At 42.4% G+C, this 16,702-nt stretch overlaps 1 protein-coding gene across 2 annotated transcripts in view; it reads right to left on the bottom strand.

The window, feature by feature from the left end:
• sema3fa (sema domain, immunoglobulin domain (Ig), short basic domain, secreted, (semaphorin) 3Fa) overlaps positions 1-16,702 on the bottom strand; it is a 52,045-nt gene that overhangs the window by 16,951 nt on the left and 18,392 nt on the right. For both annotated transcript variants that reach the window (XM_056391519.1, XM_056391527.1), the window contains exons 3-6: positions 4,693-4,853; positions 4,545-4,607; positions 1,950-2,069; positions 350-439 (exon numbers count right to left, since the gene is read on the bottom strand). In XM_056391519.1, the coding sequence (XP_056247494.1) occupies positions 350-439; positions 1,950-2,069; positions 4,545-4,607; positions 4,693-4,853 (434 nt within the window). The remainder of the gene's footprint in view (positions 1-349; positions 440-1,949; positions 2,070-4,544; positions 4,608-4,692; positions 4,854-16,702) is intronic.

Below are 16,702 nucleotides of genomic sequence, written 5' to 3'. Positions count from 1 at the left end.
CTCTCAGCAGCCATTACAGGCTCCATTGGCATGAGAATAGTACATTTACAAAGCACTCTTGTGTCGAGTGCTACTGCAGGGAAGTATGTTCCCCACACAAGAAACACATTCGTAGTGAACATTTTGACAGTAGTAGAACTCTTTTGGAGCTGAATTAATAACCCGAGATATATATATATATATATATATATATATATATATATATATATACACACATGTATTTATATACAAAAAAACCCCAAAAAAACAGACAAACAGTATGTAATCCTCACTACTCCAGCTGAGACTGAAAAAGTACTCCAGGTGGGCACCAGACTTAAGAGCCTTTACAAAACTCCCTTCTGCCCACCTTGGCCTCCAAGGGCTCTGATGTAGTGCTGTAGTCTGCTGCCCGACTTGTTCTCCCTCCAGATTGGGGTGCCTGTAGGTAGTGGGACCCCTAAAACAGAGACATGGCACAGTGGGCCATCTCGTTACCGACATTCGATTCCAGATCAATTCTACTGTAAATTCAAAAATTGATGATGCCTGTGACATTAACAAGAAAAGAAAAAAATAGGAAAGTAGAAAAAGAAGGACCAGACTCGACGAAGATGAAAAATTCTGAAATAAAATTAAATAAAAATAAAACATAAAAACATCAAATTGAAGGTCAAAGTGGAGTGAAGAGAACAAGAGAGCCTGGTGGGTGACATCCATCATTTAGTAGCCATATTAGATTAGACTCAGTGTCATGCAAACACAGCTGCAAACTCCATGCATAAACCATGCAGCTCCAGGGAAAGACAAGAGAAAAGGGAATGCAACAAAATGAGACAACCAACATTTGAAAAAATGCATGACTTTCAGTGGTGTCTAATAAAGTGAAGAATGGAATATATTAAAACAAATATAGAAGAAGAATATTGATATGGTTTAATTGAATAATGAATAATTGAATAAACTAATGGTTTTTAGTAACGTTCAACAAGCCTGACTGAAGCATGCTCCTAAACTAAGTACTGTAGTTCTTCCAAAATGTGTGGGTTCTGAAACAGCATCAAACAGCAGTTCAAAGAAAATGTTTCCAGTAAAGGGAAAAACTTTGAGTCAACTAAGGACTAAAAATGTGTGAAGCCCTCTGTGTACCAAGTGGAAGAATTTCTGAACAACTGGTTTCTGTTTACATCTACTCTTACTGAGGAAAATCTTTACAGTGTGAAGCAACATAGCTTTTAGGCCTTAGGGGAGAAGCTGAATGACAAGAGGCTGACTGACCTTTACATTGAAATCTGAACCCTGCATTTGAACAGTGAGACTAAACAGGCCGACTGGTGAGTGTAAGTGTGTGGACTGTAGCCGGTGCCGGCAGCTGCTGCAGCTCTGCGTGGCCGTCGTGCTGGATGGAGGGAGGGATGTAGGGAGGGATGGAGGGAGGGACGGAGGGAGGGCTGAGCTACAAGGCTGATGATGGATGAGAGGCTCCATCAGTAATGATGGCCTTTCAGAGGCTCTCAGCCAGACAGAAAGATAGGCCACAGGCTCTGGTGTGTATAAACAGGTGAGGAAGGGAGGGAGGTCTACGAGGAGGGAACATTTGCTATAGATATACTGTCAACATGCTATTCCCAGCAGCAAGAGAAGATTGTTGCTGCAACAATCTCTAAGCGGTGGCACTTAGGTGCCTCCCCGACAGCAATTTTGCAATAATAATGGAGATCTGGGGAGGACTGGCCATGAGCTTTTTTTTTTTTTTTTTCCTCTTTGTACCCTCCAGACCGTGAAACCGTGCAAATCGATGAAAACTAAGAGGCAGAAAATGATAGAAGAAAAGCAGAGTGCATGAAACTGAGGAGCAAGAGCAGAAGGAGACTCTCTGATCCGAGACTGATTGACAGATATGGTTCTTTAAGAAGTGGAGAGTAAAGGTCACAGTGTCTCCATGGCTGCCTGGCTGTGTCTTTGGTTACCTGTGACCTGCGTCCTCGGTCCACATAGGTGCAGATGGGGTTGTACGCCCCTGTCCCACACACATACAGGTGGGTCCGGTTCCATGGCTCAATCAGACGGATGAAGTTTCCACATTCCCCCTGAGGGAGGGCAAAACAAAACCCAGCAGGATTAGAGATTTAGGTTGAAAAAAAAAAAAAAAAAGACTGAACATAAAACTGCAATGGAAAAAATGGTTACATAACACATAATGCCCCACTGATGGTTAATAACCCCTCTGCCTGGCTTAAAACCATCACATCTATCATTTCCACTGTTGGCTGGCTTGTGTTTGGCAGCTCTGTTCTCTGGCTCAGTGTGTCGGCTTGGCCCAGGCTTCACATCAGACCACACTGTCGGAGAGAAAATGTTTCCAAACACCATATAACTGTGTGGCAGAAACCAAGAAAAGCAGTGCATCTGAGCTGTCAAGTGTGTTTGAGGGTAAACCCAATTCAATGTTCTGTCAGACCTGACAACTGAAAAACATTCTGGTTAGACCAAAAGAAACTGCTGAGTGAAAATGTTGGTTTTTGGAGATTTTAAAATCCAATTAGGGTTTTTTTTTTTTTTCTTTTTAGAAAAATACAAAGACGTTGATGTGAAAATCTCAACATTGATGGAGTTTATGTAGAATTTGAATTATTCAAGTGGTAAGAATTTAGGCAGACACAACACTTCTCTTTTTGGACTGAAGACAAAGAGGTGCTGCTGGTGAAAGCGGCTCTGTGCTTTCGAGGTCTGCAGCTTTCTAATCTCTATTTGTCTAACCAGCTGTCTGCCTTCCTGGTCTCAATCCACCCAAATCAAAACTCCAAACTACAGAAATGTACAGGCTTATGATATCTGTTCAGATTTGTCCGTCATGTCGGCTGTTAGTGACAGCTGGCGAAAAAGAAAGGATGTACCAAGCATAAAAAAAGATTGTGTGCAGGATGGGGGATTTTGGCAGATCTTAGCAACACGCCAGATGCACAAGTCAGAGGTTTCAGAGGATGTGTTTTTGTGTGTGTTTTTGTGTGTGTTTGTGTGTGTGTGTGTGTTTATGCAAGTGGGCCTGCGTGTATTATTCGCGCACAGTTGTGCTCCCCCACAGAGAGCACAGTGGGGATGAGTGCCTTTGACCTCCCGCCTGAACCGACATCCCCTCTGAATTGCTTTTGAATTGTCATCATCTGTCATTCCCTAAAGAGCGGCCCGGACTGCCAAGATGTCTCACAGTGGCCAATTTTATTTCTTATTTTAGTGATGAAATTTCAAACCCACCTCTGACACACACACACACACACACACACACACACACACACACACACACACACACACACACACAATTACACAGAGGCTCATACATGCACACGTGAACATACAGAGGCCAATACGATGTAGCCAGAGGCGGTGAGAGGCGCGGGTCACCAAGCACGCATAAATGAACATTCCAGTTGGATAAACAGCAGCCAATGCTCTCGACCAGCAGGGGAGAGCAGGGTTATTAGCCAGAGCCTCATCACTCTGTCGGTGCTCACCACTTCTGGCAGCCCTCACCCCTAACATGGATGAGATGAGTGTGTATGTGTGTGTGTTTTCGGGGAGAGGGGGGGGGCTCCAAATGTGTGAACAAAATCAAAAGAGAAGGATCTGGTTTTTTTTATATGAATTTCAATGATGAGTTTCCATCTCCGCCTTGTGGGGGCTGCGCTGGCGGTGGCTGTGCTCGAATGTCTGAATCGTATTAACACTTCAGACAGGCCTGTAGCTTCCGCTGGTTAATTCATTTTGTCTGCTTGTCAGGACAACAAAGAGTAAAATAATTATTGTGCAAAAAGAAAATAAGATAAAAACAAAAAAAGAAATGAAAAGAAATATCTCTAATATGTATGAGATATGTAGGTTAGTGGACTACTTTATGATGAAGACGACTGCTCGCTCAAGCTGCTGCTGGAGCTTAATTGGCGGCAGCTGTATGCAATCAGCAATCAAGGATGCAGAGACAGTGAGTGAGAGCTTCACAGCTCGTCACACGCTGCAAGGTGCTTTCAAATGTCCTTCAGTGACCCCAGTGCCACATTCAAATCTGAAGTGTCCCCCAAAAAAGACGCAATGAAATAACATTGGGGGGGGATTTTCGCACAAGGGTGTCACCACATCAAATGATGTTTAAATGTGCAGCAGGTCACAAAGGACGCAGGTTGTAATATTTACTGTGACATTTCAGGCGCCCTGCTTTGTCTTGATGACAAATTTGCTTGAATGGTTTGTATGAAAACATTCAACACCTCAACAGCATGATTACTTTTAACACAATTAATGAGTCCTTTATTTTTTCGACCAGTTGATTGATTGTTCAGTTCATGCAACAGTCAAAAACCCAAATTTAATCAATTCACAATGATATAAAACAGAGACAAACAGTAAGTACAATATATTTGACTATATTTGAAAAGCAGGAACCAGGAAACATTTTCTCTTAATAAGCAAAAACTCTTGGTAATTAATTTTCTTTCAAATGACTAATGATTTTATAAAATAACTGTTTCATCACATCTTTTAATTTGATAGCACTTTACTTGGATACTTACATTGGTGTCTTTCCCTGACAAAACACACTCAGTCTTCCTCTGGGGGGCAACGGGCCAGTGGATCTGACAGAGAAAAGTCAACATGCTGGTTAGCTGTAAACTCGTGTTGAGCTCATCCAGTTTACTGTTAGCGTGGGACATTTCTTACTATGAGTGGCTCCTTGTTGATGTCGTGCAGATCCAGAGAGAGGATATAGTCTTTGCTGCCCACATACATGCGGTCGTGGTCCTCGTCCATGCGAAGGATACGATAGTCGGTCGAGTTCAGCAGAAAGGAGAAGTGGTGAGCTGTGCCGGTAGACTTTAACTCTGAAAAAAGAAGCAAGAAGAGTGGAAAATAAATGCTTGTGTTTGGGCTGTGACTGTAAGACTGTAGTAGAAAAACATAAAGTCAAATTGGGAAACAGAATCCACAGACATGGTCACAGGAGATGTGTGTAGGCTGCTCATTTCTGGCACAGAGATGCCCTTTGGTTTGCCAAAGTTCCTCCATTCTTTCTTTACTAGAGGTGATCTCACCCTTTATCTTAACCAGACACAGAAACGCACATACATGCATGTACGTACGCACACACTATGCTACGCACGCTATGCTAATGTTGATGGCATGATAGTATGCTAATGAGCAACAAACCTACTATCAGACTCTCTGAAATTAATTTACAGAAGCCGTTTGTTCTCTTTTTCCTCTCAGTATTACTGTTACATCCTGCCATTACAGGGTTATGGTCACACAAAATCTGGTTATGACAAAAGCAAGGAGGCAAACAGGGAATCCAACCCTGTCTCCTAAATTACATTTACACACAACTGAACTGCAAAAGCAAATATGTTTTGGATGAAATGTAATCACTGTCTGGATTATGTTCAGAGGTAATGTATTTTTTGAATGAATAAAGCCGTGCTACATTTATTAATGGCAGTGGAGTTGCCAGGAGTTGGCTGGGGTGGATGGTGGGAGTACACAGGACATGAATGTCACACCAGAGACCAGGGTTTCACATCCAGAATCCCGTCTGCGTTTTAGGTTTAGGCAACAAAAGTGCTCTGGTTAATGGTGTTTTTTGTGAAATAGAAGTAAACACATTATGTTTTAAGTCACTGAACTTTTTCTGTATTAAACAAGACCACAATCTTTCCCTAACCTTAACCAAGTGCGGTTAGTTCCTGAACATAAGCATAAAACAGTGTGGTAATACTGTAGTCACTATTTCAGGACGGATTATTTTAATTAGGTTGTAACTGATGTTCAGTATTTATATATTTGCAAATGATCAAATATGTAAATTAACAACATATTCTCATTACGTTCATACAAATCATAATGTGTTCACAATTATGTTTCCTATGAGAAGTTTTTGTCACTCTATGTGACCATTCATTTCGGCCTGTGCTGGTTTTTCAGTATTGGACCCATATGCTGGACTGCTACCGGTATCATGAGTTGCAGTCACATAACATGGCTTCTATTACAAAAGGTCATAAAGCAGATAATGTTCAGTCCGATACTGGGTCTCATTCACCTTTTTTCCAATTCTGTCGAGCCATGAAAGAGATGATAGCCTTCACTATAATCTCTTCTTGTGAAGCGGAAAGGATGCCGACCGCTCCCAGGCTTAGTCTCACATCATATCATACATAACATTCCCACATTGTTTTCCTCTGTATCACTGTTAAAACTGTTGTGAAATAAAACTGCTCTCAAATGACTCACATACTGCTCAGGGCAAATCACTGGTGTGTGAGTTTAAGTTACACTCGGGGTGTGAGGGGAGATAAGTGGAGATCTGGTGTACGGAAAGCAGCTTTTTCTCCCGGTCCTTCCATTACCTCCCGAGCTGTTAGAGAATCTGATAGGAGGTCTCTCTCTTTCTCTTGCTCTCTTTCAATCTGCACTTGGGAAAGTGGATCTTGAGGAAGTTAAGCCTGCAGTTGTGCTATTCTATTTGCAGAGAAAACTAGAGTACCAGATAGAGGGACCTATTCCTGTTCCACTTCAATCGGGACCAGACAAACATCCCTGCTGTTCTCTTTAACCAAGTCTGAGAGTCACCGATAATGAAAACGACTCCCTCCAACAGCTACAACAGCTTGCCTTGACCGAGAGGAAGCAGAACTTGTTACTTTACTTAGAATAAAAGACAGCGTGATGTTTTCCACCTGCACAGGACATGTTGAAATACTGACATGAATCCTCTTCCAGAAAGCTTCTCAGCTGCTGGTGTGCTGAGCTGAGCTCCTTCAGGAGCTGTGAAATGCTGCCGTCACGGTGCAGCATCATGGCATGTACTAGGGTGGATAAGGTAGTAAACAGGAATAGACATGGCTGTCACCCGTGTAATTCTCATGAGTTCCCTCCAAACACATATTCTGTAATGCTCATTCCCACTCTCATGGACAGAAATATATAGTGAGTCATATTGTGGTGATATGACCATACTGTCATATTATTGGGTATTGTCTTACAAACTTTTGTTCTGTTTTATCAAAATTAATGATTCCAAGAAAACTTACAAAAATGAGTTACTGAATTTTGTGTTTTACATATGTGAAGATCAATTCATAATCTGTTAGATTTTCATAACATCAAATCCCATTTTGCGTACTATTTATGGTTGTAGAAATAATATCCAAATTCTGTAATTACTTCTCTTTATAGTAGCATTAATTCATGGAGGTGCTGTCCTCCGTTCCTGTTTCGATTTTTAATTGCCTGCCTATATGAGAGGGATTCACAGGAAATGATGCAGTATGTAATCAGTTTTATCTATTTTATATCAGCCTCACTGTTTCCTAAAGTAGAATCAGAGCTGCATTAAGTTACTGCCACTTCAAACTGAACATTTTCTACTGTTGCTGCTTTACATGGCATTCAACTTGCAAAACACTTTTATTGTAAAGTGGTTCACAGGAAATGCAGTGTAGTTCAGATTTTTTCTTTTAGCCAGTGGAACGGTTTGACATATTATAGGAAATAATGGAATCAGGAGGAGCAGCCACAGTGAGCTGATGAACAGCTGCACACACCAGGCTGCACACTTCCAACTCCGCAGCAAGGTAACCGACTTTACTACGCCCTGCTGTTTGTGGAAAGAGACTTGTGCCATGTGCAGCGTGAAATCAGATCACGGGTGTGTTTATTTTTGACTGACTTCTATATTAAAACAAGGTGGGTTTGTTTAGCTGCACTCTTAACAGATAATCCAGGTGCTTTGCTGTTGTATTTGTGAAAAAGTAGCTGTTTGCTACTGTATTAAACTGTAAATGACATTACCGCGGGAACCTCAGATGTTGCTGAACCAACCAGGACTGAAAATTTAGGCATTATAACCTAAATTGATATTAATTGCAATCATATCAGAATTGGTTTATGTGCTAGTACAGTTAAGAGAGGACACAGGTGCAGATGTTGACAGCAACCTGAGAATGAGCCCCTCCAGACAGCCCATGTTAAGCATCTGCACTCGTGGTGCAAACACAGTACACACAGACACACACAAATAGAGAACATCCTAAAACAGTACATCTCCGCTCTTTCTCCATAAACATCCCGTCTCATTTTCCATCCTTGTCTGCTTGTCAACTGTGCACTCGGCCCTCTAGCTGCTCTGGCAGGACCAGCAGTCGAACGACACAGGAGCTTCAGGGACAGTTACCAGCTGACATCCCACATTTATCACCCCTGCACTCAGATTCACACTCAGGGGCATCTGAGTGGGAGCACGCTGGAGGTGACTGGCTGTCACAAGTCCGACAGTGGTTAGGTCACCGCAAAGTTCAATGAGAGTGGAGAGACAGCTGGACGAGACAGACTGGACGGACTAGACAGGCTGATAACCTACTACATTACAAATAAACATTCATCAAAACACATTATCAGTTAACAGCTTCCATGTTTGACAGCCTGCCATCTTTCTCTCTCTCTCTTCTAATCTTCCATTCATGATCACTGGATCAATATCTACCAGTTTTGAGGCAGACCTAATTTTGTCCTTAAAAAAAAAAAAAAAAAAAAAACACCCTTCTGATCTCGCTAAGGTCACATGGATCATGAAAATGAAAACCAGCAAGACACAAGAACCAAAGGATAGTCAGCTGCAGTAGTAAAGATAATTTTCAGTGTGAGCTCATAAAAAAATTACTGGCAGTTAACAAAATACACAAATGAAACGCACCATCAGGTGCTAAATTATATGAAAATAAACTGTGTGAAACACTTTCGAAATGGAAGAATTATCTTTGTACAGAAAATTCACAGGCTGTAAATTATATCCAATTGCGGTTTGGACAACTTCTAATTATTAAACAACCACTTCAAACACTGCTCTGTCTTAAGTTTTCCAAAGCTAAATGTCAGTAGGAGACCACTGACAAATAATGGAAAAAATGTTTGACTGTGTTTGATGAAAATTATTTGAAAAAAGAAGAAAAGAAAAAAAAAGCTTTTCATGGAGGTCTGCATGTTTCTGATAACTGATGTAAGCAGCAAGGCTTAGCCTCATCACAGCACCCCTTTTTGTATGCAGCCCCGTTCTTACACTGCATAAAACTGTAGAAGATCATAATGTATGGAACATAATGGTGAGAATGAGATAGGGTTCAAGTGCCAACCAGGACTGCTTGTCATTTACAAGAATTTCTCAACATCTACAGCACATGGGACTCATTCCAAAGCACATTTAAAGCCTATATGAAGATTACAAGTCCCCTCAGCTAAAATACAATGACTCTATCAAAGCTATACAGTACATTAACTCTATTCATCTTGCCATTTTAATCTGAAAATGAAGTGGCAATCTTGCACTCAGGAGAAATATTACATCTTTGCGAGACGGGGCACGCTAAAACACATTTTCTTTGAAATAATGCCTGTGGCGTGGTGAGATAAGGAGTAAAGTATGATAACAGTCCACCTCAAAGCACTCATAAGCTCTATTGTCAGCACAAATTCATCTGCTCAGAAGCATTCCTGTGTGTTGCAGCTCAGCCATAATTGCCCGTGCCTCTGAAGCCAAAAAAATGCTACAAAACAATACACAGCCTTGACATCGTGTTAAACGGATGAATTTACAACCAGCTGGTAAATTCAGCAATGATAGGGCACAAGTGTGTGTCTTTAAAGATCACAGGGTCTGGTGTATATCACCGAGCTTCCCGGCAAGGTCTTCGTAATCACTACCAGACACAGAGGCAGACAGAGCTAAATCATCTTTTTCTCTCTCTCTAGTGAGTGTGTGGAATTGTCTCTAGTTTGTTGAAGACCTTCTGTGTTGGATAAAACCCAATCTCTTCCTACCGCTCTTCCAGAATGTGAATGACATCTGGTGGTAAACTGAGCCTGTAGTCTGTCCACCTGTTGATGTGATCCCTCTGCACTGTGGTCACTCTCTGCTCTGTTCTGCAGCCAAGGTATGTAGCCCTTTGGCCAGGCTTTTTGTGCAATGGTGTGGTTTTGCAGGGTCAACCTTAAAGGGACACAAGTGACCCCTGTTTTGTGTCTGTAAGGAGATGACGAAAGAACCAGCTCCCAGACAGGCCTACCGCTATCAGCCTTAGAAATCTCCCCTTTCTTCCGCTCAGTGTGTGCATCTGTGTGTGTGTGTGTGTGTGTGTGTTTCGGGTGAAAAAGGAGGGTTGTGGTGGGAGGACGGGGGTTTGAGTAAGCAGGCAGCAGAAAATCCCACATACCTGCCCAGGCATCCCCGGCATGTTGTCTGAATTCCCCGATCTACTGGTGCTCACATTCTCATAGAGGTGTGGCCCCACCTTGCTGCAGCTTGTCTGCAGCCATGCATGCACAGATGTGTCCCTAAAAGGATTTTTATTTATAAAGTGAAGGACCCACTTTTCTTATGTATATTGAGACTTGTCTGCACCAGAAAGAGTAGATAATTGGTAGTTTATTCAAACAGGCACTGGTGTTGTCGTTTCTCAGTAGCAAGTAAAGGAGCATCCCTGTATCGTTGAAAAGGCTCTTTGTTTGACTGTGGTTTCAATATGTCTCCTCCAGCAAATCATTAAAGACAGTTCACAATTTTGGGAAACACATGTATTCATATATCTGCCCAGAGTTAATTCAGAGGATTGATACCACTCTCATGTCTGTATGTTAACTGTGGTGGAGGTGATAAGCTTAGCTTAGCATGGAAACATTGAAAAATACCTACTAGCACCTCTAAAGCTGACTAATTACCACACTTTACTGTGTGTGTGTGCACACACACGTTTTCTTTTTGTGTGGCATAGGAATCATCAGACTGTGAGATCTTGGTGCAAAATTAATTAAACTATGAACAATATGAATAGTTTTAGTTGTCTAAACTTTAGCAGCTATTAATCATAAAGGTTGCAGATCAGACCACACTCAGTCAACTTTGGAATGAGGATTGTTCTGGACAAACCTGTTAAGTCGGTTAAGTATGAAAACTTTTTGATTCATTGGTCAACTGTAAATGCACATAATAGAGAATTACAAGTGTCTGAATGTAATTCATTTCAAATCCCCAGCGCATACTGAATATCTGAGAGCAGTGCATCAGGATGGAAAGGTCGTTGCGGATATAAGAAGGGCTGAACAGCAGCGGGAAGCCTTATCAGCCCAACCCTGTCGCAGCTTTGTGTTTGCCTCCGTTCAGCACCTCATCATCAGCCTCTCTCCATCTCTGAGGCCTGGACTATTGACTCAGTACACATGTCACTGGAACTGATTGCTGCTTACCTGTGCCTGTCAAGGAGAAATAATTGGCACCAGATTATGTCTTATCTCTCCTCTTCCGGATGCTGTCACTCAGATGCTCTTCACGCTTGTCTGCCACTGATACACTTTGTATGTGTGTGTGTGTGTGTGTGTGTGTGTGCGCGTGTGTACATTGAAACAACAGTAGAGCTCTCTGATCGTCACATCAAATCAGAGACACCTGTCTCCTACTGCACAAATTGAGAGCAGGGAAAGATTGATTTAAGTAGTGAGTTCACTTCCTGAGTGGAAACGAGAGATTATAACAAATCTATTTCTGCTGTTTCGGATGACAGGAAAGGTTAATTAAAGCACGAGGGAGTAGAGGAAGATCTCTGCTTCAACTGACAGTGAAGGTCATTCAGTTTCTCTGGTCTGCAAACCCAGCCTTCAGTGACTTCACGTAATACTGTACATGTAGTAATCAGAAGAGGAGACAGTGGGATTACATGTAGAGGGGAGAAGTGCAAGACGTGTACAAGGCTTTTGATTTTCTTTCCAAATGTAAACTCAACTCCTCCTCCTCCTCTTACACAAAAGGATGAACTATAATAAAAGAGTATTCTTCATTTTCCAGAAATCCAGTCATGAAACCAAAAACAAACCATATTCATCTGTTATATTCAGCAAAAACCAATGCAGTGTGACTGCTAAAGGCCTGAAGTGCCTTATATGAATACACACACACTCCGCCATGGACAGCTGCCCTCAATAGCCCTCCAGGGCTGCAGGTGAAAGGTTAAAGGCCACAAGGGGTCTGAGGTGAAAGCTCATCCTGGCCCCTTTACACACTTCAGCATAATCAGGATTATCTCTGGGGAGGTCAGGCAGGGTGCCTGCTTCAAGCCGGGTCAGGGGAGAGCAGGGTGGTCATGATGATACTGGGTTGGGATGGATAAAGAGAGGAAGAGAGCAGGGAGAGATGGGAAAAGACACCTCCTATAAGAATTTTTTTTTTTTTTTTTGGGGGGGGGGGGTCTGTTTAATATAATATGTTTATTGCTGCCTGTTCACAAAGTGAGAAAAAGCCTTTATCTAGTTTTTATAATCATGTTTTCTGTTCGATTACACATAAAAAGTATAGTGAGGCACATTTAAGCTGCATAACAGAAAAAAGAAACATACGTTGCCATGAAAAGGGAGAAGTCCATATTAACGCTGAAGTGTAACACTATAAAGCCCTGCCTTTCAGGAAATCGGTGTGCTAACCGGCCTGACTCTCTTCCTTTACAAGACTGATCTCTGTATTTTGGAGAACATGAAAAACACTGGTTGGTTCCTTACTTTGTTTACAAAATGCTCTATCCCAAGGCGCTGTCTGAGCCTGTGGCTTCCCATTGTATGCACAAGTGTTTATGTGTGTGTGTGTGTGTGTGTGTGTGTGTGTGTGTGTGTGGGACTGGGGTCGTGCAGATGCTTCAAGCCACTGTAATGATGATGAAGCTGTGTTTGTTGATGTTGCAGCGAGCTGGTCAGGCTGGCAGCAGTGGTCAGTGGTGACAACACAGGTTAGAGGGATTTTGGAAAGGGCTGAATAATGAGACAGAGCTGGTCTGAATGAGTGAAAAATCCTCCACTCCCTGGCTGACCTTTGACCTGGCACACAAATACTCTCCCTCTCTGTCAGCTGCGCTAACAAACACCCAGATGCACAGAGCTTTTTCAGAAGAATCACATTATCAGATTCAGATTTCTCTTAATCCTCGATTCGATTGGGATCGCTGAAATTTGCATCATTTGTGTCGATAAACCAGATCACTCCACTCTAATTTGAACCAGAACTGAACAAAGCGTAATTTACAAGAGCACCCTCCCTTGTTCCTTGTGTATCAAGGTCATGGCCAGTGTGCTGCTAGCTGGGGGCAATAAGAGGAGGGTAATTAGGAGGTAAATTTGGAGAGACCATTAGCAGCAAGTGTTGACTCAGGGTCCACTGGGGACAACAGCCACCTCTACCCTGTCTGGGTGTTCCACTCTGCAGTCCAGCACTGAGAATCCACTCTATTCCCTGTGGTCATTTTTCACCCACAACAGCAAATGGTGTGGTGGAGGAGTGAGAATGGAGGGAGGAGTCCCATGAGGTAGAGAAGCCTGACAGCGAACGTAAGAGCTTCCATTTATCAAAGCAGGCGGGCGAGAGCCATGGAAACTCTGAGCGAGCTCCTCAGCTTCTAACACAGAGCTCTGTGCTCCCTTCTACTGCTGCTGGAGGGGCAAAAAAAAAAAAAACACAAAGGCACACAGAGGCTTGCTAATGCATATTCGAACCATGAGTTGTTACAAAGGACAAAACGATAGTGTTCCCTAATACACAAAAACACTGAGATCTCATCTTCTAGCTTAGGTAAAGAGCAGGAGTGGAGAGAGAAGTGCTCAAAATGAGTAAAAAGACTTAGCAGTCAACTGCTAACGTATATACAGACACCTCTAATTCACAAGTTAAATAGAAGGCACATACCTGTATTTTAAAAAAATATGTGTGACATGTATTTAGGTCAAATGAGCAAATAAGCACTAGTCTATATGACAAATAAGATGGTCTCTATTTTCTTATATGAGTTTCCCTTGATAGAATCATTATCAGCAATTTTTGACCAAGTTTATGCAATAGATGCACGAACTGGCATTTACTAGTAGGCTGGAAAATGCAGTTCAAATCAGGTCTGTTAGGCTCAAGTTAAAAAAATTATGGAGGGGAGTCTTTGAGGAAAATCTGGGCATACTTGTTCAGATGCTCTGGAAATCTTCTCCCAGATGGGATGTGGGCAATCAGTCCATTCTCTGGGTAGGGAGGGGTGGTAGCTACTGTTTGCTGGTACAATGCTGACGTAGCATTTATGGTAGACACAGCTTTTTACGTTCAAGTGACAAAGACTTCTAGCTGATGTTGGAATTATGACTCTAATCTGTCTGGAATGAAGGAAAACATAGTGTAACATTATTATAAAACCTCAAAATCTACAGAGGGAGCCACTGGAGGTGGATGGATGGGTCAACAAATCATTGGACTTTGACATGGGAAGCCGCTGTTCATTTTCCCGTTTCCTGCTGTTTAATGACCACGACTGTTCCCTTACTGTAACCTAAAGCATGAGTTTTTTTTTTCTTTCTTTTTTTGAGTTGTCAGATCAGAAAACAGTTTCATTTTGGCAACAGTAGTTTAGAACAATTTAAAAATGCGCTGGCAACTGATGTCCTGATCATAAAATGAATATATGTCTTTTAGGTGGGCAAATGCAAATGATGTATGTTGCTGTTTTAATGTGAAGGACCGATGTGAGGATGGAGTGCAGGAAACTGTAACAAGTCGGGGCACCACTGGGCTTTTTATGTGTGAGGGTTCAATCCTCCAAGAAATACTCGTCCAGATAAGGTTAAGCACCATCTGATACTCTCTTATATTAAAAAGAGGCCAAAACATTTTCTTCCTTTCAGTCATTTCAATCAACCGTTCGTTTGGATGATTTTAAATTTACAGCAGGCGATGGCCAGAGTCAGATAACCAAAGTGCTGCTTCTTCTTCTTTACAAAATAAAACTTTATTATCGCTCAGTGAGGAGTGATGAGGAAACAATTATCTCAACATCATTTATCATTTTCCTGTCCTGCATCAACCTCCTCAGATTGTTTGAGCATTTCCACCAGCCTTGCACACCATCCAGAACATTGGATGGATTATTTAAAGATGTTGTCAAGGCAGCTGTACCAAAGAAATTACAGCGTCCCCTTCTATCTTAAATCTTCCTCTCTATGCCTGGTTAATACTGTTTTGATTTATCACCCAGCTTCCTCTGACACCTTTCCTATTCTTCGGCTTGTCTGATCCTGCCAGCATCGACTATAGCCCCCGTCTGCATACCAGTCCATTGAGATAACACATGCCTTTTTTCTGCTGATTCCTTCAGCCCTTTCTTAAGCACCCAGCATGCCACAGGTGGAAGAAGAAGGGCGCTGATGTATTTTGCTATGACTGTCAGGCTCATACTTCACCCATTAGAAGTACTTAACGCTATGAAGAAGGAGTGAAGAGACATGTCTAATGAGATTGAACGGTGATGCTTGATGCAGTGATGCAAGTGCTTGTTTTATGCAATTTTCCCAGACGTTGCCAAAATAAAATGCATGTTGTGATGTGGTTGTGTGTTGTGCAAAAGAGGATGTGACATGGTAGCACATTCAAACAAGGACTAACAACTCTGACGCATCATGGCATTTTCATTGCTGCTCTCCAGCTAAGATGGCATTTATGTAAATTTAATGGATGACTTTGCCTCTGTCCATATACACCATGTGGTGTTTTTGTCAGCTACCCTGGCGACAGATACAGGATGCCAAGCAACAAAGGTCACTGGTTGGTGCTGAACTGGCAATGTTTTGTAGTATGCGTTCTCAACTACCAGGCCACCTGGAGAGACGGGGCACATTTATTTGACCTCAGCCAAGAAGGGCTTTTTAAGGGTTTGGATTTTGAGCTTTTACACTCATTTCTAAAGCAGGACTTCAAAACATGCATTAAATGTAGTGGAATTGCACTTAATATACCCATCTGGAGCATTTGGATTAAATGTGTTAATGGAAAATGCGCTAACCTTTGTTAAATGCACTGCACTGCTCGGGACATCTCTTGTATGTGCCTCATCCTGTGTTGGCCATGAAACGAGATGGTCAATTAGAGGTTTAAGATGTGAATATAAACCTTACCTCGGTCCCTAATGACCAGACAGGGCAGCTAGTCAAGCTCCAGGGTCACAAGCATCTGTGGAGTTATCATACCACAGGCCAATAATGGGCGAGTGCCAGAAACCCATCTGCCTCTGCACAGTCGACATAATACTGCATGCACTGCTGCCGCATACACCCACTTGACCCCACGTCGCTGCTAGACAAAGACAGGGTCACCCCCGACCAGGTACGTGTCAGCACAGATCCTGGGTCGAGCCTCGTGCACTAATGCCATCTGACAGGCTGGGGACAACCAGATAATGCTCAACAATCAGGCGGCTGGTTGCTGAGCAGCGTGGCGTGGACCTCAGATGGTGTGTTGGAGTTATAGCCTGCAGTGAGGACCTGCTCATCTGTCTGAAAGCCTTTGTGCTCCGTTAACAGCCAGTGGAGGCTTTCGCCACAAAGACTGAGACAGGCATGCATAACCATAAGACCTCAAGTTCATTGCAAACCAACTGAAATAACCTTCTATGGAATATCCCTCAAACTTTTTTTCGTACAGTGTCTGCTGTACTGTCACATTGATTCTTGAGATGACCTTTGATACAATTTTTAAAAGTTTTTCGGCTCTATGGATGCAATTGAGCGTTAATAGTAAATTGGCCGGTCCATCACTTTGGTCGAGGCTACCTCAACATATATCACATGGATTGCCATGAAATGTGATATAGACAATCATGGTCCTCAGAGGATGAGC

This window comes from Seriola aureovittata, chromosome 2, assembly GCF_021018895.1.
Source record: "Seriola aureovittata isolate HTS-2021-v1 ecotype China chromosome 2, ASM2101889v1, whole genome shotgun sequence".
NCBI lineage: Eukaryota > Metazoa > Chordata > Actinopteri > Carangiformes > Carangidae > Seriola > Seriola aureovittata.
This window is presented reverse-complemented; position numbering and strand designations above follow the sequence as displayed.